A 23,099-nucleotide genomic window follows, 5' to 3' on the forward strand; every position below is an offset into this window, starting at 1 on the left:
GGTATTTCTCCCCCCCCCCCCCCCCATTGTCCTTATCAAGGAGGAGGTGACAGAGCATGTGCTCCTTCTCAGGGCTATGGAGCCAGCTCCCTGTCTAGAACAGTTGTGGGCACTAATTGAAGAGTAGCAAATCTCCTGGACCAGATGGTATTCATCCCAGAGTATTGATAAAATTGAAAAATGAACTTGCGGAACTGTTGTTAGTAATATGTAATTTATCTTTAAAATTAAGTGTGGTACCGGAAGATTGGAGGGTAGCATGTAACGCTGATATTTAAGAAAGGTCCAGAGGAAATCCGGGAAATTAGACCGGTGAGCCTGACGTCAGCGCCGGGCAAAATGGTAGAGACTATTATAAAGAACAAAATTACAGAGCATATTCAAAAGCATGGATTAATGAGACAAAGCCAACATGGATTTAGTGAAGGGAAATCTTGCCTCACCAATCTATTGCATTTCTTTGAAGGGGTGGATAAAGGAGAGCCAGTTGATAGTGTGTATCTGGATTTTCAAAAGGCATTTGACAAAGTACCTCTTGAAAGACTCCAGAAGAAATTGGAGAGTTATAGGATAGGAGGTAGTGTCCTATTATGGATTAAAAACTGGTTAAAGGATAAAAAAAAAGAGAGTAGGGTTAAATGGTCAGTATTCTCAATGGAGAAGAGTAGATAGTGGGGTTCCCCAGGGGTCTGTGCTGGGACCGCTGCTTTTTAACATAGTTATAAAAGACCTAGAGAAAGGAGTAACTAGTGAGGTAATTAAATTTGCTGAAGACACAAAGTTATTCAAAGTTGTTAAACCGCAGGAAGATTGTGAAAAATTACAAGAGGACCTTGGGAGACAAATGGCAGATGACATTTAATGTGAGCAAGTGCAAAGCGATGCATGTGGGAAAGAGGAACCCTAACTGTAGCAAGGTTCCACGTTAGGAGTCACCGACCAAGAAAGGGATCTCGGCATCATCACTGGTAAGTTGAAACCCTCTGCTCAGTGTGCTGTGGCGGCTAAGAAAGCAAACAGAATGTTAGGTATTAGGAAAGGAATGGAAAACAAAAGTGATGGCTTTATGCTGGTGCAACCGCACCTTGAATATTGTGTTCAATTCTGGTCACTAAATCTCAAAAAATATATATATATAGTACATAGAAACATGATGGCAGCTAAAGGCCATATGACCCATCTAGTCTGCCCATCCTCTGTAACCCCTAATTCTTCCTGTTCCTAAGCAATCCCACATGCTTATCCTATGCCTTTTAAAATTCTGGAACAGTCCTCGACTCCTCCACTAGGGGAGGCCATTCCACGCCGCCACCACCCTTTCTGTGAAATACATGTACAGAGAATGGCAACAAAAATGATAAAGGGGTTGGGATGACTTCCCTATAAGGAAAGGCTGAAGCGTCTGGGGCTCTTCAGCTTGTAGAAAAGACACCTGAGGGGAGATATAATTGAGGTCTCTAAAATGAGTGAAGTGGAACGGGTAGACGTGAATCATTTGTTTACTTTTCCCAAAAATACTAAGACTAGGGGGGAATGCGATGAAGCTACAACGTAATAAATCTAAAATGAAGCGAAGAAAATTTTTCTTCGCTCAACATGTAATTAAACTCTGGAATTTGTTGCCAGAGAACGTAGGCGGTTAGCTTAGCAGGGTTTAAAAAAATGTTTGGACGGCTTCCTAAAAGAAAAGTTCATAGACCTTTATTAAATTGACTTGGGGAAAATCCACTGCATATTTCTGGGATAAGCAGCATAAAATGTATTGAACTTTTTCGAGATCTTGCCAGGTATTTGTGACCTGGATTGGCCACTGATGGAAACAGGATCTTGGGCTTGATGGACCTTTGGTCTGTCCTAGTGTGGCAATACTTATGTACTTATGCACTACTTGCTCTGTTCTGTGATTCCCAAGAAAGCTAGTTCCATTCTATTTTCAACCTTAAGGGCGTCAATGCCTCTCTAAATTTCCCATGGTTTCACACAGAGATGCTGCAGTTAGTGATCACCTCCCTCAATCTGGTGGCTGCCTTCATATCATCAGGAAGACCCAGAAGCACTTCCTGCATTCTTGTCCTAGGCATGTATTTTAAATGCAGGGCTCCACCCTTCAGCCTAGCTACAGCACTTCACACTTTTCTCCAAGGTGAGGGTGGTGACAACACATTTCTGTAAGCAAGGAATCTGATTACATCCATACTTGGGTAGTTGGTTCATTCAGGTCATTTCAGAGGAGTACTCTTAAGGAAACAACTGACTGTGATCCATGTGCTCAGAGTGCGTGCCTTGGCTGGGAGGTAGTCACTCATCCGGTACCCTTACAACAGCTGGAGTACTTTGCAGGACACCAGGAGCAAGACTGTGTTTTTCTCTTGGGGCAGACACTCAAGCTTCAAGCTCAAAAGAGAGCCTTTTGTGGGCAGTAGGATCGTGGGGTCTGAGCTACCTCTAACTTCTCCAGTCCATGATAGTGACAATGCAAGTGTTGCCATGGGTGAGGGCCCACCTGTATTCTCTTCAGAGGGAGTTAGTCTTATTTGGCCCTTTGCTTGATGCTCTAGTGCAGCCCTGACCTCGCATAAGTAGGGTCTCTTGCAGAGTAGCCAAGCATCTGTTTCTTATGATGGTTGTGGCTCTGGCCAGGCCCTATTGTCCTCTCCTACGCAGATCGCCCTGCTACCTTTTCTGTGGAGACAGAGGCTTTAATTCAGGGTCCAATTTGCCATGGAGGACCTGGATTCATTTTGGCTTACAGCGTGGCTGAGAGAGATCACCTGAGCAACAACGGCCCTGCTGCTAAAGGCAACCTGCCTCTGGTGTAGGTCCAGCTCTGGCTCTTTCAGTGGAGCACAGAGCACAATCATCATCAATTCTGGCTTTCCGGAGGAGAGGTTAAGACGGCTAGGACTCTTTAGCCTGGAGAAAAGGCGGCTATGGGGTGATATGATAGAGGTCTACAAAATAATGAGTGGGGTAGAGCGGACAGATGTGAAGCGTTTGTTTACACTTTCTAACAATAATAGAACCGGGGACACAAGATGAAATTAGAATGTGGTAGGTTTAAAACATATCGGAGATAGTTTTTCTTTACTCAGCGCATAGTTAGACTCTGGAACTCATTGCCGGAGAAGGTAGTGACAGCAGCTGGCCTTGCTGAGTTTTAACGGGGTCTGGACAGATTCCTGAAGGAAAAGTCCATTGATCATTACTAAATTTGGGGGTTTTGCCAGGTTCTTGGGGCCTGGATTGGCCGCTGGCGGAGACAGAGTGCTGGGCTTGATGGACCTTTGGCCTTTTCCCAGCGTGTACTAATTAGCTCTCCACTCCCTGTTAACCCAGTCCTCAAGATATACCTAGCCTATCAGGTTTTCAGGATATCCATAATGAATAGGCAGAGATTTTATGTAGATTTTATGCAAATCTGTCTCATACCTATTCATTGTGGATATCCTCCTGAAAACCTGATTAGGTAGGTGTGTCCTGAGGACTGGGTTGAGAACCCCTGCCCCAGTGGGATCTCCACCTGGTTCTCTGGTTGCCATTTGCTTAGCCAGGTGAGCAAGTTACAGGCCGTCTTCTGTAGGGATCCTTACTTCCATAAGTTGATGTACACAGAGTTCCTTGGCAGTGGCTGCAGGTTACAAATTTCTTTTAAAAATCTGATAGCTCTTTGCTCTTTCAAAATCCTACATAATTCAACCCACTAACCAAGGCAATAATCTAAACAGCTTACGTTCTTGATCTGAAAGCTGTTCTGGTGGGACTTTGTCTACCTTCTATGTGAGCAGGCAGCCTTCTGGGCAGCGGTCATGGTAGTTTCATCACCTGCAGACATTTGCAGGGTGACAACTGTCATTGTATTCCTTTATGAAACACTACAAGATTTATATGCCAACCAGGGGTGATACTGCCTTTGGCAGAACTGTAATTCAAGAGGCCTTGTTAACCCCTTCCATCAAGATGTTGCTTTTGTATGTTCCATGGGTCTGGACTGGTCTAGCAGGATAAAAAGGAAGGTGAAATTGAGGCATACGTGTTACTTTTTTTTTTCCTTGAATCCTGCTAGAAAGATCAATCCAGGGCTCACAGTGGAAATTTTTCTGTGCTTACTCTTATCTTTCCTTAGTGCCATATAGTGTAAATAGTTTTGTTTAATGTTTGGGATCTTTAGTGTAGTCAGCAGTGGTTCACTAAGGGTTCTCAAACTGAGCTCTGGCATTGTACTGCTTTGGCATTAGCATACTGGAGAGTTCTGGGTTGCACCAGCTCTCATACCAGTGATATCACTGGAACACTTCAGTTTCTCTACCGCCATCTGTTGGTAGGGTGATACAACTCATTGTTCTGAACTGATCTGGCAGGATTCAAGGAAGGAAATTTGACTGGTATAAATACGCTTCATCTTTCTATCCAGAACAGCCAAAGCTAACTGCAGAGTAGTGACTAACATGCTGAGTAATGTGACAGTTAAAGGAACTATCCCTACTGTTCTACTGCCAAAGCAAGCTCAGCCTTCTTGCTTTTTTAGAGATGTGTATTTATTTTTAATTACAGCAATGCTTGGTTAAAAACAGTTACTGACAAATGCTACACTGTAAGCTCACAACTGGGCCCCTTCAGTTTTAATTTTATTCTAATTTAATTTCTACAGCAAAATGATTAAAGCTTCTGCAAAAGATCCAAGGGCCTGTTTTGTAAAACAACTAAGGTACCTTCGCAAGGGTTAACTGGAGAAGAAATTTATAATTATGTGCATGCTCCCTGCTTTAAACACATTTTTATGTTAATATGGACCAAACAAAGCACGTGATCATGTATAAAAGGCAAAAGGATCCAAACAGCAGCAAGGCAGACTTTTGTTTATTTTTACTTCCTCCCATAGGCTGTCTGCACCTAGAACAGGCCTTATGACCTGCAGTGAGTCATAACTACAAACAAAAGATAAAGGCTTAATAAAATGTTGGATTTTGACTTGGGTAAACATTCCAGAATCTTTTTACAGGTACAGCACAAAATAACATTCTGGTCTGTTAATAGGTGGCCCCAAATGCATACATTTCATGACTGAATATTTAGCTTAAAGTTAACTAATTTCTCTACACTAAGGGTGCTATATATTTTTACCTGCTGAACATATTGCCATGCAAGTTCAACATCTCCTGGTAAACAGAATCTTCTCATTATCATAACGTTCAATTCTGGAAACTATGAAAAAGCAATATTATTAGGTTCACTGTCAATAGAAAAAAAAAACCCAGTCAATATCTGGGTCACATTCATTTTACATGCAGTACATAATTCCCTACAAGCAAAATTCCAGGTAGGCTGTGTGTGGAATAAACAGAGACTGCCTGGCTTAGAGACACCAGAAATAGGTTCTTCCATATCTGCTTTCCTGCTGTGTGTTGCAGGTAGAGAAATGGGTATGCAGAACGAACATTATAAAATAGCAAAGTACTGTATCTAACTAGTACATATATTGTGAAATGATGAGCAAACTCAAAAATAATTCTTTGCTACAGTTATCTAAATACAAATTGAATTATTCTATAGCTCTAGTACAATAAACCCAACCAGTAAAATGAAACCAACCACAGAATGTAGCATCTTCCATAGAAGTTAACACCGGACCAACTCTCCCCTTTTCCATTTGCTGTCTGCCCACTTTCTCTGTCCCTTCCATCCAGCCTGTGCCTCTTTTCCTTTTTACACGATGCATTCCAGCATCTTCCCCTCTTTCTTTCTTCATCTCTCTTCCCAATCCCCCTCCCTCTTTTGCTTTCCACTATCTCCTATTTGACTTTTTTTCTCTTTCTCCATGCCCACCGTCATTCCCTCTGGCTCCGTATCTCTCCTGTCTATAACCTCCCCTCTGTGCCCCTGTCCTTATTCTCCCCATGTTCAGCATATACCCTCTGTGTCCCCGTCCTGCCCCCCACCCCTCCTTTCTCCCTCTCTCCTGCACTTCCACCCCACAGCTAGTATCTCTCCCTCTTCTCAGATTCCCATGGCCAAAAGAATCGGGTTTAAAGCTGCTTGTCTACTTTTTCAAATTTTAAATGGCTTCACGTCTGAATTGTTGATTAAAGTCTCATCATTATGTTTGGTTTACTCTAACAGACTGAAATAACTGAAGTTAGCACCACTTCTTTACAAGGGATTTACAAGGCCATTCCTCATGGCCTTTAGCAATACTCAATGCTGGGTGGTCAAGCCATTCTCAATGCTGATGTATCTCCAAGGCTGCTGATGCTGATGCCAATGTCAATGGACCAATCTTCTCTGTTCCAAAAATCATTTTGCACAAAAAAAAAAAAGTCATTCTATTTGTTTTAAAAGTATTCCCATGGCTTTTCCTACCATCTCTATGCTGATGACTCCCAAATCTACCTTTCTACCCCTGATCTCTCACCTTGCATCCAAACCAAAGTTTCAGCGTGCTTGTCTGACACTGCTGTCTGGATGTCTCAGCGCCACCTGAAATTAAACATGACCAAAACCAAGCTTCTCATTTTTTCCCCCCAAACCCACCTCCCCACTCCCCCCGTTTTCTATTTCTGTTGATGGCTCTCTCATTCTCCCTGTCTCCTCAGCTCGAAACCTTGGGGTCATCTTTGACTCTTCTCTCTCCTTCTCTGATCATATCCAGCAGATCGCCAAGACCTGTCGTTTCTTTCTTTACAACATCCGTAAAATCCACCCCTTTCTTTCCGAGCACTCTACCAAAACCCTCATCCACACCTTGTCACCTCTCGTTTAGACTACTGCAATCTGCTTCTTGCTGGCCTCCCACTTAGTCACCTCTCCCCTCTCCAATCAGTTCAAAACTCTGCTGCCAGTCTCGTCTTCCGCCAGGGTCGCTTTACTCATACTACCCCTCTCCTCAAGTCGCTTCACTGGCTCCCTATCCGTTTTCGTATCCTGTTCAAACTTCTTCTACTAACCTATAAATGTACTCACTCTGCTGCTCCCCAGTATCTCTCCACACTCGTCCTTCCCTACACCCCTTCCCGTGCACTCCGCTCCATGGATAAATCCTCCTTATCTGTTCCCTTCTCCACTACTGCCAACTCCAGACTTCGTGCCTTCTGTCTCGCTGCACCCTACGCCTGGAATAAACTTCCTGAGCCCCTACGTCTTGCCTCATCCTTGGCCACCTTTAAATCTAGACTGAAAGCCCACCTCTTTAACATTGCTTTTGACGCGTAACCACTTGTAACCACTCGCCTCCACCTACCCTCCTCTCCTCGTTCCTGTACACATTAATTGATTTGATTACTTTATTTTTTGTCTATTAGATTGTAAGCTCTTTGAGCAAGGACTGTCTTTCTTCTATGTTTGTGCAGCGCTGCGTACGCCTTGTAGCGCTATAGAAATGCTAAATAGTAGTAGTTAAAGGTACTGACTAGAGACCTTTAAAATTTCAGACCTGGCACTACTCCGAGCCCACAAGAGCTGCAACAGCTTGGGTCTGGTTACAAAATGCCACCAGTGCTACCTGTTCAAGCCTGGAGAGAGTATATGCTGTTGCCACTGCCAGCCCAAATTCTAGATGAGAGAATACTGCTGCCACTTAGTAGACCTGCTCAATCTAGTCCAGTAAAAGATGCCAATGACCACCCAGGCTTATCAAAATACCCTGCTGCCCTAGATAAAAAAAAGTTTTAGGCTTGAAAAGGGCTGAGAGGGGTGAATAAGTAGAAAGGAGTGATGGCAGTCTACACCACACTTGTCATGGCCCCATGCTGCTCTTGAGCATAGCATGGCCAAAGCCATTGCATTCTCACTAGTGCCACAGCACCAGGTCCCCTACTGCGACCACTCACTGCTGGCACATCTGACGTACCTTGCCTCTTCTGATGAAGACTTGAGGAGGGCTGTATCTATGCCACAACACATATTACTGACATGCTCACCTCCAGTGTGGCTCAGATGAGTGCCATGGCCCAAAATCACAGACTATATGCACAACCTGTGGTACTCTATACATGTCCTTGGTTGTTCAAGGCTGCTTATTGTAGCAGAAGACAGACACCTTGTGGCCACAGTAAGTACTGCAGTCTCACATTTCTTGGACAGACATTAAGGGTTTATGTTATAAAGATTTTTTATGTACACACAAGACTTTTATAAAATTACGCCAGGTGTAAATACGTGCTATATATATATATGAAGCAGGTGCTAGCAAGGTTTTGGTTTTCTGCAATTAATGTTTTGAAAGGTATTGTTAGGATAAATGTGTTGTCATGGTTATGAATAATTTCCATTGTAGTATGATGTTTCATATGGTTTTTTTTGTGTGTTTTTTTGTTTTGTTGGTTGTTATCAACGCTGACCAACCTCGAAGCCCTCTGCCACCACCTCCCAGTAAACTGCATCAGTGTGTGTTTGTGTGGGGGGAAGGGGGTGCTTGGAGGGGGGGGGGGTCAGCATTGCTGTGGTGGATGGGGTGTCAGTGATGGTTTGTGTGATACGTGAGGGGGATAGCAACCCACAAAATCACTAGAAGAATAAAGCAGTGGGGAATCAGTTACAAAGAACTTATTAACCAAGATTCAATACAAACAAGTGGAATGGCACGAGATCTACAAATAAAACATAACACACATCTATACAGTTCTATACAAACTGGGCTAAAATAACTAAACGGTACATAAAAACAGTATAAAAACTAACATGCATTACATATATATAATCAAATATTACATAAATAAATAAAACCATAACAAACGTTGCAAACTGCTTTAAATGTGCTTAGATTATTAGTGTTTTATCACTATCGGCAATCAGTTGATAAATATCATGAGACATACCCTAGAATCATACACCTCACACCTGTAAACACCATAGTGTAAACAGTAAGTGGCAACAGATATATATCAATGCCTCTGTCAGAAAAAGAACAAAATAAAATAATTGCATCAATAAGATTATAAAATAAAAAAAAATAGCAATCTTACTGAAAATAGAGTTAATGCCTACTTCTAAAATTTTACATGGGTGTGCAAACCCAGTATAAATAAATGTATATCACACCACCAAGGCTCAATATAAAGAGGAAAAAGAGTTTTCAGCACTGTAATAGACTATAAAAGAGGAACAGGAAAAGTTAAAAAAAAAAAAAAAAAAGGTTACTTAGGTCTACAGTAATCAGCACTTAACAAATGTATCTTAAATAGGAACACAGGCCGACCATTCAACATCAAATAAGTCCTAAGAATATATTTAAAAGACCAGGGACTTGCCATTAACGTATTTGGGGCCCTGTTTACTAAGCCACACTAGCGTTTTTAGAGCACACTAAATGCTAGCGTGTGCTAATTAGCATGCGCTAAAAATGACACACCCTTAGCGCTGCTTAGTAAACAGGGCCCTTAGTGACAAATCGCTAGAAATACAGTTTAAACCCAACATCAGTGATAATATAAGGATATTGAAACTAAAAGGACATAGAAATAAAATAAAAAGATACTAGAAGCCACACAAGAATACTTTAACAACAAACCACCACACTGGCAGCTTCAATAAAACCAGAGAGTATGCCCATATGCTAGTCTTTCTATGCACATTTTAGCACAAACAAATATACAGCCAAATCTTGCCAATCATGCAAGTGACGTGAATAAACTTAACAAAAAATGTGTGCTCAGGTGCACAGCAATTATAAATATATATATAGCAAAGAAAGGGGTGCTATGGGATGGGCATTTACTGGGATGTGAATTTATGTTACGAATAATTAAAGAATTTAAGAGTGCTACAATGCACATCGCAAGCAATCAATATAAACTTAAGTTGGGGCCTAAAAGCAAAGAAGGTAAGCAGGGGCGCTTTACCAAATTTGAAAGGAATTTAGTCTTGCTAGAAAACCAGTGTCGGCATTCATGCTGGTGGCGCCAATGTAAACAAGCAGTGTGCACGCATGTTGGTCTTTAAATGTGCATTTTGGCATGAAATGAAAAACCAATAGAAGGCAAAGTCCTTCTAGTTATGCAAATGTCACACATACTTCAAAACAAAACTTTATAATAAAGAAATGTGTGCTCCACTATACAGTGAATATAAATCTAAATGATAAAAGGCAGTGTGCTATAATAAATTAGGGTGTGCTCAGGGGGGCAACAGGATGCAAATATTTGAACAAACTAAGAGTGCACAGTTTCCCAAGTCAGTCCTGGCGTACCCCCTTGCCAGTCAGGTTTTCAGGATATCCAAAATGAATATGCATGAGATCGATTTGCATACACTGCCTCCATTGTATACAAATCTCTTTCATGCATATTCATTGTGAATATCTTGAAAACCCGAATGGCAAGGAGGTACTCCAGGACTGACTTGGGAAACACTGTGCTAGAGTACATATTGCAAAAAACCCCCAATGAAACCTTTATATTATAAGGATAGCATCCATTAGGGATAAGCCCACTACATCGGTATCTGTGTGCAGAAACATTATGCATGACATGCTGACACAGACTTATATAAACCTCGAAACAACTGCCCAAACAAAAAAGTATAACATATTTCAAGTGCCACACTACACTGAAAAGAATTTTGTATCAAAACATACAAAATAATTATAAGAACAGGACCCGCTACGCGTAGACTCACTAAAACGATATGCATGTACAAAAACAACAGACAAATTCCATGGTGCAAGTAACATGCCAAAACTAACTTATGTTAATCTTGAATCAGATTGCCCAGATACTTTTTAAGGAATAGAACACATTACTAAACTCTGTATGGAAAAAAAGCAGAAATTTAGAAAAATTCTTGTCTAAAAATGTAACTAATGCCAATCAACCAAAAAGGAGAAACCATTGGACAGATACGGCGGTACACATACCATGCTGGGCCTAACTTTTGTGGAACTTCGGTCAAAGACTTTCATAGTAACGGATCATATCTGCTGCATAAAGATTTATACAACGAGATCAATACAGAAAAAAAATGAAATCATCATCCAAAATACTGAATCTTCATAAAAATGAGTCGGAAAACGGAAGAACAGGAAATGAAGAGAGGAAAAAGAGGGACGGAAGAATGGGCAGAGAGAGAGAGACCAAAATAAGGAAAAGGGGGGAAAATAAGTAGGGGGGGGGGGGGCGAAAGAAAGGTAGGGCCAAATAAGGAAAAGAACAGTAAAAGACAATTAATGAAAGGAAGAGGCAAAAAAGAATAATAAATGCCTCCAACATAATGCAACCAAGTCTTGCCTCATCAATTTGCTTCACTTCTTTGAAGGCGTGAATCAGTAGATAAAGATGAGCCAGTTGATGTAGTGTATCTAGATTTTCAGAAAGCTTTTGACAATGTTCCTAATGAGAGACTCTTGAGAAATTTTAAGGGCCATGGGATAAGAGCTTCTGTGGATTAGGAACCGATTACTGGACAGAGGGTAGGTTTAAATGGCCATTTCTCTCAATGGAGGAGGGTGATTAGTGGAGTGCTAAAGGGATCTGTACTGGGACCAGTGCTATTTAACATATTTATAAATGATTGGGAAATCGGAACAAGCAAGGTGATTAAATTTGCAGATGACAAAACTATGCAAGGTTGTTAAAACATATGCGGACTGTGAAAAACTGAAGAAAGACCTTAAGAAACTGAAGACTGGGAATCCAAATGGCATATGAAATTTTATGTGGACAAATGCAAAGTGATATACATTGGGAAGAACAATAAGAATCAGTGTTATCTGATGCTAGGGTCCACCTTGGCAGTCAGCATCCCCCCCAAAAAAAGATCTAGGTGTTGAAGACAATGTGCTCAAATCTTCTAGCCAGTATGCAGTAGCAGCAGCCCAAAAAAACAAACAAGATGCTAGGAATTATTAGGAAAGGGATGGTAAATAAGACCAAGAATAGATTGAGGTCTACAAAATCTAAGCAGTGTAGTAGAAGTAAATTGATTTTTTTTACTCTTTCATAAAGTACAAAGACAGACTAGGGAACACTCAAGGAAGTTACATGGAAACACTTTTAAAACAAATAGGAGGAAATATTTTTTTCACTCAAAGAACAGTTAAGCTCTGAAACTCGTTGCTGGAAGTTTGGACAAGTTGCTGAAGGAAATGTCCATAGTCTGAACATAACATGAGTAGCCATACTGGGTCAGACCAATGGTTCATCTAGCCCAGTATCTTGTTTTCCAAACAGTGGCCAAGCCAGGTCACAAGTACCTGGCAGAAACCCAAATCGTGGCAACACTCCATACTACAAATCCAAGGGCAAGCAGTTGCTTCCCGTGTCTGTCTTAATAGCAGACTATGGACTTTTCCTCCAGGAATTTGTCCAAACCTTTTTTACATCCTTTTTTACTGCTGTTATCTCCTCCTCCGGCAAAGAGTTCCCAAGCTTAACTATTCGTTGAGTGAAAAAATATTACTTCCTATTTGTTTTAAAAGTATTTCCATGTAACTTGGAAATTGAGTTAGACATGTAGGAAGCCACTGCTTGCCCTGGGATTGGTAGCACGGAATGTTGCTATTTGGGTTTCTGCCAGGTTCTTGTGACCTAGATTGGCTACTGATGGAAGCAGGATACTGGGCTAGATGGACCATTGGTCAGACCCAATATGGCTATTCTTATGTTCTTATATATAAAAAAAAAAGAGCTGTAATCTGAAGATTTAAAAAACCCATTCTGCCTACTGTAACAACATAAGCCCTACATCACCTCTCTACTGAAAAATTATTACCATCAAAAAATCTATAAAAATGCGCTATAATCTACTTCCTCGTTTAATCCATGTGGGTAAATAGAATTTAGTTCAAAAATCCAGCGTTGTTCCTCACGTACCAATATCAAATATATGTCTCCACCTCTCCATTTTCTAGGAACAGTTTTAACATCAATAAAATTAGAACTATCCAATGTTGTACCAATGATGCATGCACAATCTGCCTGTTTATACAACTCTTATGTTCTATAATTCTGGTCCTTATCATTCTTTTGGTTTTTCCTACATAAACCAAATTACAGGGACATCTTATAACAAATGACTTGCATTGTACTGAAATATGATAAATGCATAAATTTATACTCTTTATTTCACTGTGGATCAACAAATATGATCAGAGATTCAGATCATAAGTACAATTACCACAACTAGAATAGCCATGTATTATATTGCTGTTTTGTGAAACATCCGGCAAAGCTGACAGAACCAATCTATCCCTTAGATTCTTTCCTCTTGAGAATATGACTGGTTTAATGCCTCTAAAACACTTATACCCTTCAAGAATATGCCAGTTTTTCCTAACGATGTTACACAGATTACTGGCTAGACGGGAAAACCTAAATGTGCATACCATATCTAGCTTTTGTCTCTCCTTCCATTCATGTAATAACTGTTCTCGATCAGAAACCACAGCTTTAGTGTACCCATTGCATATGCATCGGTCAGGATATCCCCTCTTTCTGAATCTTTCTGCCATCGTGTACAATTCTAGAATATGTTTCATGATATTTATTGTCAAATGATTGCTTTTAGTGATAAAACATTAAGTAATAACTCTACGCATATTTAAAGCGGTTTGCAACATTTTTCATGGTTTCATTTATGTAATATTTGATTATATATGTAATGCAGGTTAGTTTTTATACTTTTTTAATGTTATTTTAACCCTGTTTGTGTAGAACTGTATAGACGTGCGTTACATTTTATTTGTAGATCTTTTTGACTCCTGATGCAGGCGTGGTTGCCAAAACACAGCTGTGTCAAGTCTAATCCTTGTGCCATTCCACTTGAGTTTATATGGGATCTTTGATAATACAGGCTTGTTTTTCAAGTAAGGGTCTGGTATACTTTTTTTTTTTTTTGACTGATCCCCCAAAGTACGTGCTATGACAGGTTGGCACGTACTTGCATTTGACCCAGGTGTAGGCATTTTTTAGCACAGGTAAGTCACAAAGCATGCATGTAGGTTATAAAATACACACTTGCATGTGTACTTCAGCTGTTCACATTTACACTTGATCCCAAGCTGGTGGACATGTATACAGTCACATTTTAGCTGTGATTTCTTATGCTTTCGTACAGGTGTATTATAAAGAAACAGATTCCTATGCAGAAAATGCAAGTTACTGGCTAAGCCTGACTTCTTGCTCTGTGGTGGCGCAGAACTGTATAATAGTCTCCTTTCCAACAGGTGTTTTACCTCAGGGGAACGCTCTCATGAAGGCCCCTGTGGATGTCCAACAGCACTGAGGGGCTTAGTGTCACAAAACACTTAACTCTTAAACGCCTCAGTCAGTGAATGTCACCTGGGAAGTTTCTTGTGGAAGGTTATAAAATGTAGAGAAATAAGTTATTTTCTCTTTGATTCAGGTCTTGGCATGTACTAAAAAAATGTGTTTCCTCCCAGATAAATTCTACATTGTGCTAAGCCTATAGGAGCCCTTTATAAGCAGGGAAAGCTAAACAAGCAGGCACCATGAATAAACCATTTGGCAAAAGAACTATCTATAAAAGAAATTTAGTTTGCCTTTTGAAAATGCTGTATACACTAGAGGATCATTTGAGCTTTTAGCTAAGTTTACATTAGATTATTTCTAATTTGTATATATTTATTAAACTAATCCTTTATTTTTAATAAAATTATAGAATTATAATAAGAACAAAAATACGTCTCTGCTCTGTGTAAGGTAAGAGGATGCTTGTATTTCCCATGAGGTTATCAGAGTGGGAAGAAGAAGAGTGAAAATTAGTACAGCCTCTATTTGGTGTGGTGAATAGCTGTTAATATAAACTGTTTTATATATACTAAGAGTCCAGAATAAAATTGTTCTGACATGCTTCAGAGCACACAATTTTTAATCAGCTGATCCATTTTAAGAATGGTGTTTAAACAAATACAGCACTGTGAAAATGCCTTCCCGTTCATTGAAAGAATGTCCGCACAGAAACCTTGACCTCTGCTGAGAATTCTCCCTGCAGTAGTTAGAACACTTAACATGATCCCACTTAACAGATGAATTCCCATTAAACTTTAAGGATGCCACTATGGACTGGGCTCTTTTAAATGTCAGCGTGCACAATATTATGGCATTTTTGATATTCCAGGAATATAGCCAGAAAGAATGATCATGACAGGGCGATTGCCAGGACAGATCAGGTATATGGAAACCTTGGGTCATTTGCTTAACAGCGAATCTGGGTAATTTCTGCTAACTTCAAAACAAACTTACTTGCTGGCAGGCAAATAAAACAGGACCTGTGGCTAATCCAAGTCTGAGATCAGCAGCTGTAGGTTTACCCATTTGGTCAGCACAAGATGTAAAATCCAGCACATCATCTATCAACTAGAAGGAAACATGATTAAAATAAAAAGCCAGATATAGCAATCATTCTAAAATCTAACAATAGCTTAAAAAATGAAAAAAGCTATTTCTTAACATAGTACTAAAGAAAACAAAGGCATTTTGTTTCAAAAATGTACGGGGAGTACAGATGCACTGAAAGTACCAACTCCTACCTGAAAAGCTATGCCGATATTCTTTCCATACTGGTATGCAATCTCATGAACTTTAGGATCAGGGCAGCCCAAAATTGAAACCTGATGTTAAAAAGAAAAAAAAAATTGAAATCAACTTCTATAATACAAAAAGGTGTTTCTTGTTCAGAGATCTCTCTTCCAATTTGGTAAAGATTATTTTCATACATTTTTAATTGTGTGTCCAGGCATTGGATTTTGCTTGATAAGGTTTTCTACTGCGATGTTTATTAAGGCAAGCTGTGGCATACATCCCAAACAGTGAAACATTCTGCAAGTGAGTGCAACTGAAAATAATCTGACCAATGTGTTTCATGTTTTTACTGCTGTATAAGCAGGTCTTTGGTGATAAAGCTACAGGGGTAGTTACCAAACTGCGTAAAATGAAATATTTTACCATAATGAAATTTACCACAGGGTAGTGACTTGCAAGATGTATATCAAGTTGTTGCAGCAACAGACAGCAGGTTCAAAGTTAGGCCTACTACCTCTTAAAAGGGCCAGTTCTGGAATAAAATAACCTTATGGTTCCAAGACCCACCCACCCACCCCATAAATTCCCTCACACTCCTAATTTGACAAGCTGACTTCTAGTAGTGCATCCCAATGCACTACTATGAGTCAGGCACCAACATTTTACAAGATGGTGCCAGTAAGAGAGGGATGCTGTTGGATGCCTCCCCAAATCAGGTAAGTATTTTGTTGTGGGGGTCCAGCACTATGGAGGCTCTCTGGTTGCAGGCCTTCCTGACCTGTGGTATCCTAGACCACATAGCCTACGGGGTGGGAGTATTTGAATGCTTCACGTCACTTCAAATGATCCTGTTGCTCCCGAGCTTAAGTAAAATCCCGTGCTAAATAGAAAAGGAAAAAAGCTGTGCTACAATTCAGAGCATTTTTTAAAAACTCATCAGGAGCAATTCTCATTTCAGATGCTCTTTAGCTTGATGGTTTTACTAAATTTAGCATGGGAAAATCAAAAGTAAATCATTGCTCTAAAGGATAGTGCAGATTATTACATGGGGCCCTTATGTTTCTAGCTTAGCACTGTAGTAGGATTTCAAGATGCCCAGAAGATTACTACTAAACTTAAGGCATCTCAACAAATAGACAAGATTTGGAGACAGACAAAAAAAAAGATGAGCTTTCAAAAAAAAGTAGAAGCACTAGCTTGAGAGGGGTTTTCTTTGCTGTTTTTTCTTTTGTACATGGCTAAGGACATTTAAACAATCGGGAAGACAGAGAGAATAGAGGGAAGAGAAACATCATAGAATGTAAATGCTATACTGGGTCAGACTAAAAGTTCAACAAGTCCAGCATCCTGTTTACAGCAGTAGCCAGTCCAGGTCACAAGTACCCAGAAGGATCCCAAGCTTTAGATCCATTCCTTCTTACTTACATCCAGGGGATAAGCAGTGGCTTTCTCAAGTCTACCTGGCTAATAATATCTGTTTAGGAACTTTTCCTTCAAGTTTGCTTAATCCCTTTTTAAGCCCAGCTATGTTACCTGCTTTTACCACATTCCGTAACTTAATTATGCATTGAGTGATAAAAATACTTCTCTCAATAAGTTTTAAATGTACTACTTGTTAGCTTCATGAAGTATCCCAGTCTTAGTACTATTTGTAAGGATAAACAACCATTGCTTATTTTATTTACAAAGCCTTGATATACTGCAAAGGTCAAGGCAATGGCTTCTACACAGTTTATAATACTAACATTAAGAGAAGGGGCAGGGCAGAAGAGGTAGAGTGGGACAAGAGGATAGGTATCTTGAAAGAGGTGCATTTTGACCAAGGTTTTGATTTGGAGTAAGATGCTTTTCATCTAAAATGTGGTGGGAAGGAATTCCAGAACTTAGGGGTATTTAACTGAAAACAGTGTTGTGTGAAATGTCCAGACAAAAAGAGAGGAGGGGGAGGGGAGGTATACTAAAACTGGGGGATAAGACCTTTTTCAGATATGTAACTGACAAGAGGAAGTGCCATATAGCACTGTGAGGCTCAAAGCTGAGGGAGAGAAATGTGTGGAAGATAAGGATAAAGATGAACTGCTTAACAATTATTTTAGCTCTGTGTTCATGGATGAAAGTCCAGGGGTAGGGCTGCAGAAAACAAAGGCTAAAGGGGATGGATGTATGGTAGACCAAGACCCGTTGACGGAGGACTGTGTTCGTGAGGAGCTAGCCAAACTAAAAGTAGACATAGCGATGGGGCCTGATGGGATACACCCAAGAGTGCTCAAGGAACTTGGAAAAGTTCTGTCACCTCTTCAACGCTTCCTTAGAAACTGGAGTGGTCCTGGTGGACTGGAGAAGGGCGGATGTAGTTCCTTTACACAAGAGTGGAAGTAAGGAGGAGGTTAGGAATTACAGACCTGTCAGGCTGACCTCGGTAGTGAGTAAGCTAACGGAAACACTTCTAAAAAGGAGGATTGTGAGATTTCTTGAACTAAATGGAATTCAGGACCCGATGGCTTCACTAGTGGCAGGTCGTGTCAGACGAATCTGTCTTCTTTGACTGGGTGACCAAACAGTTGGACGTAGGAGGGGCGCTTGATGTGGTATACTTGGATTTCAGCAAAGCCTTTGACACGGTTCCGCACAGGCGACTGATAAATAAATTGAGTGCCCTCGGTATGGGAGCTAGAGTAACTGATTGGGTTAAAAATTGGTTCAATGGAAGGAGACAGAGGGTAGTGGTAAATGGAGCTTGCTCTGAAGAAAAGGATGTTGTCAGTGGAGTACCGCAGAGATCGGTCCTAGGTCCAGCTCTTTTTAATGTCTTTGTGAGCGATATTGTGGAACTGTTGTCTGGTAAAGTTTGGCTCTTTGCGGATGATACCAAACTCTGCAACAGGGTGGACACCCTAGAGGGCGAGGAAGGACCTAGCGAAGCTGGAGGAATGGACCAATATTTGGCAACTAAGGTTTAATACCAAAAAATGTAGGGTCATGCACTTGGGTCGCAAGAATCCAAGGGAACGGTACAGTATAGGGAGTGAAGTGCTTCAGTGTACAAAGGAAGAGCAGGACTTGGGGGCGATTGGAAGCTTTAAGGTCATCAGACACAAACAGGTCGAAAAAGCGACGGTCAAAGCCAGAAGGATGCTTGGGTGCATAAAGAGAGGCATGACCAGAAGGAAAGAGGAGGTGACAGTGCCATTGTATAAGTCTATAATGAGGCCCCATTTGGAGTATTGCGTGGAGTTGGTCCAGAGGGCGGCTACAAAATTAGTAAGCGATTTTGAATGCAAAAATTATAGGGGCAGGCTTATGAACCTCAACATGTATATGCTGGGAGAGAGGAGACATGATAGATATATTTAACTATCTCAAGGGCATTTATGTACAGGAAGATTGCCTTTTTCAACTGAAGGAGAGCTCTGGAATGAGGGGGCATAAGTTAAGAGGGTATAGGCTTAGGAATAATCTAAGGAAGTACTATTTCACAGAAAGGGTGGTGGAGGTATCGAATGGCCTCCCAGTGGAGGTTGTGGAGTCGAGGACTGTTCCAAAATTTAAAAAGGCATGGGATAAGCATATGGTATCGCTTAGGAAAAGGAAGAGTTAGGGGTTACAGAGGATGGGCAGACTGGATGGGATATATGGCCTTTATCTGCCGTCATATTTCTATGTTTCTATTATCTGTGGAGTCAGGAGGGAGTTGATGTACTTGGTGCACAGTTTAAGCGGCACTCTAAATTCCATGTTGCATCTACAAGCCAGATTCTCCATGTCTTCTACTATAGCCAAGAGGGCACTATTTTGCTTTACAAGATTGGCCCCTTTGGTGCTCCAGACTTGTAGTGGCCTTCACCTGTTCTTCAGCCTGGTTTTCAGTTTCTTCCATTCTTCTGGCTAGCTTAGTGTCAGTTCCCAAATCTCCTACTAACCACTATATCTCCAGCCAAAAGGCTGCTAGATCATCTTTTGCCCGAAACTCACTAACAGTCACCGGTTCATCTATGCTCTTCCTGAAGTAGCTTCACGGTTACTGCCTTTAGCATTGCTTGTCCTCATGTGCTACCCCACAGTCATATTGCCATGTGCTCAATGGTCCTGGAATCTTCTCAGGTAAGGGTAATCTTGTAGGTCCACAAACTTCTTTGTGACCAGCGGGGCATGACCTTCAGCGTGTGGGGACATTGCCCAATAGTGGGAAATAATACCTATTTTTATTCAGTCTATCTCCGATTCAACAGGGAAGCCTTTTGCAAGTAACTGAGACACTCAGTTTTCTATGCGACAAGACAGAGAATTGGGTGCACGTAAAAAAAGTGTCCACTAAAAGGCCCTACAGTTGAAATGATCCTCTCTGTGATCTTGGAAGATAAAATCTTCATAGCCTTCTGAATACAAAGTAAAGGAAGGCACCAGGAAGGTGCTATATAAACAAACATTTACCTACAGCACAAACGTGATGTATGATCTGCTTATTTTCTAAAGATGCTTTCTCACAAAATTCTCATCAATAGCATACTTAAATTTGAGCTTAAAGTTGAGCAAATACCAGACAGCAAATATCAACTCACCGATTACTGGTGCATTTGACTTAGAAATATTTTCTCTACAAATGTTTAACAGTATCCAGGCAAAAAGAAATTCTGGTGGTGATTTTGGATCTGCTAGGTACTCGTCACCCTGGCTGGACTTCACTGGAGACAGGAAGCTGGGCATGATGGATCTTGGTTTGACTCAAATCGGATCATCTTAAATTCTTATTATCACCTAAACATTTCAGCAGCAGGTCTTAATGCTGAGCACAAAAGGCAGAAAGATAACTGGCAAGTGGGTAGTATTAAAACTGCATTGCATTTCTAGACAGAAAACAAGCAAATCTTTGCAGATGAGTCTGTGTACCATGGATGAATCACATGCCTGTAAAGCCTGGAGTGTAAAAAACCACACACATGCATCAGAGGTGACAGAGAAATCAGGATTTGAATAAAATATGTGATACAGAAAAAATGTTTACTTTGGATACTATATTCTGTAACAACTTAAGTACATAAGCATCACCATGCTGGGACAGACCAAGGGTCCATTGAGCCCAGCACCCTGTCACCGACAACGGCCAAAAGAACAAGCAATTTGTCCCGCCCATCCTAGAAATACTGTATTATTCCCTCGTTCATTCAATAACTACACAGAGCAGCAGATTTTTCAGTTGTAATCAATGTCGTTCCTTAACAATTTCACCCTGAACATGCTAGCAATGGCTCTAGTTACTCCTCCCTTCAGACTGACTGGTTTTGGGGGGCTCAGCACACAAGGTAAGAGGGCTATGCACCTGGGAGCAATTTCTTAAGTGCACTGCAGTGCCCCCTAGGGTGCCTGGCTGGTGTCCTGGCATGTGAGGGGGACCAGTGCACTACAAATGCTGGCTCCTCCCATGACCAAAGGGCTTGGATTTGGTCGTTTCTGAGATGGGCGTCCTCAGTTTCCATTATCGCCAAAACTCAGAAACGACCAAGTCTAAGGATGACCATTTCTAAGGTCGACCTAAATTTCCAGATTTGGGCATCCCCGACCGTATTATCAAAACGAAAAATGGACGTCCATCTTGTTTTGATGATACCGGTTTCCCTGCCCCTTCATTCAGCACTTACTCCCAGACTACACTGTGATGAGAAAATTCTTGAAATAAAATCCTTGTCCTCTTTCCCCTAGTGGAATGGGTTCAACCACACTGGCATCTAAGGAGGAAGAGAGTTCTTGGTATTTCCTTATGCTGATAGCTTGAACACAGTGCTCTCAGTGGATAGTTTAGTGGTGTTTCATATAGGTGCAGACAGTATCCTACCCCAATTTTGTATGTGGAACTGATTGAGTGTTCTGGACCCACTCCTGTCTGGAATAATAAGACACCTACTTTGACTGGGAAGAGCAGGAGAGAGAATACCTATGCCTTTGAGAGCAATAAATCACCTTTGCCTCCATTCTTGTACTTCTTAGAAAAGGAGACCAGTTCAGAAGTAGGTTTAAAGGGGGTGTTAAGTGTGACACTGTGCTCCTTGATGAGGGTAGCAGTCTCCTAGGCCATAAAGTCAAAGAAATTCTCTCCTTGGCATGGCACAGCAGCAAGTATTCCCTGCATGTTGTATCTCCGGTCTGATGCCCAGACATACGATTACCCCCTCGCAGTAGTCTCATTGTACTACCACTAAAGGACATCCTGTATGGAAGCAAAGCATTCTGCATAGTTATCTCACCTGCAGCAAAACTACTAAGACACATGAAAAAATATTCAATGTTCTGGATCCATAAATGGAATCTCAATCAGGGTATAGAACCAAAATGTCTCTCTCATACAGTCATGATCAGGGATCTATTTTATGCAGGTGTGAAAGATAAAATACTTATTGACAAGCAGCTCCTGGCAAAATATGAAAATCATTGGCTATCACTGTAGGTCAGTGCCAAGGAGGGAGGTGGCAATATCAAAGTAGGGCTGGGTGACGATGGCATCAGCAGCAGACTGGGGCATGGAAAGGAGAGGGGAGAGAGACAGAGGCAAAGGTATAAGTGGTGATGGTTCCAGTGGTAGATCAGGGTCTGGGAGGAAGAAGGGGGCATCAGCAGATCAAGGCAGGAAGGGGATTTTAAACAATGGGAAAGAAAAAAATTAAGTGAACTGCTAGAAGACAAAATATGATAAATTGCCTCCTGGCCACAAATTACAGCGATAATGCATTATTCATTGAGGTAATGTAACAAAGTAGACAGAAAGGTAGCACAACGAATTACCAGAACTAGAGATCCATGTTTCTACAACAGCACATAATTCTCCAGTATATGATGCAATATCAATGGCTATTCAAGATACAACACTAATAAATGATAGGCACCTACTATGAGGTAGTACCAGTAAGTTAAAACCGCAACTAAAACACATTTATCAATTCCTATCACTCAGAAAACCAGCTGTAACCATAAATTAGACTATGCAGTTAAGTTTGGAAGACAGAACGTACATACTGCTTTACAACTGTTGGCTATAAGACTTGCAGTCTTCTTAAAAGTCTTTTCGAGGTAGTGTGCAAATCTCTCATTCTCATTTTCTTTAGAGCCCAGCTGAAGAAATTCACCTGAATAATAAAAAAAAGTTCCAAAAACAATAAACTGAATTTTCACCTTTACACTGAACATACTAATGTAAAACATAACAGGGAGTCTTACCACGCACTAAATCTTCGATGACCTGAGATAATATTGATACAATAGCGGTATCTCCAATTCGTGCCAATGCAACAGAGGCTGCAGAAAGAATGAAGTCACCAGCAAGAACAGCCTACAAGAAAGCAAGTGAACAATTTACATTCTGGCTTTCTACATACAAGGGCATTTAAAGCTTTGTCTTTACAGAAGAGTCTCTATAAATTCAGAATAGGCCACAATCTTTCATAAATTAGGCCCTATCTTCCAGCATTCATAAAATAATTATAATCTGTAAATGTGAAACTCTGGTAACACACAATCACTTGGTTTATTAAATTTAACAGTTTATTCCCCTGGATAAGTAACAAGGTGATAAAAATTGCTCACTATGGGTGATGCACACAGGGTCATTAAGATGGCAGTTCTTCTCCTCCCCTCTTGTCT

At 40.8% G+C, this 23,099-nt stretch overlaps 1 protein-coding gene across 2 annotated transcripts in view; it reads right to left on the minus strand.

The window, feature by feature from the left end:
• PDSS1 (decaprenyl diphosphate synthase subunit 1) overlaps window positions 1-23,099 on the minus strand; it is a 70,533-nt gene that overhangs the window by 5,736 nt on the left and 41,698 nt on the right. For both annotated transcript variants that reach the window (XM_030199281.1, XM_030199282.1), the window contains exons 6-10: window positions 22,677-22,788; window positions 22,476-22,585; window positions 15,479-15,559; window positions 15,192-15,305; window positions 5,122-5,202 (exon numbers count right to left, since the gene is read on the minus strand). In XM_030199281.1, the coding sequence (XP_030055141.1) occupies window positions 5,122-5,202; window positions 15,192-15,305; window positions 15,479-15,559; window positions 22,476-22,585; window positions 22,677-22,788 (498 nt within the window). The remainder of the gene's footprint in view (window positions 1-5,121; window positions 5,203-15,191; window positions 15,306-15,478; window positions 15,560-22,475; window positions 22,586-22,676; window positions 22,789-23,099) is intronic.

Source organism: Microcaecilia unicolor, chromosome 1 (assembly GCF_901765095.1).
Source record: "Microcaecilia unicolor chromosome 1, aMicUni1.1, whole genome shotgun sequence".
In the NCBI taxonomy this organism is placed as follows: domain Eukaryota; kingdom Metazoa; phylum Chordata; class Amphibia; order Gymnophiona; family Siphonopidae; genus Microcaecilia; species Microcaecilia unicolor.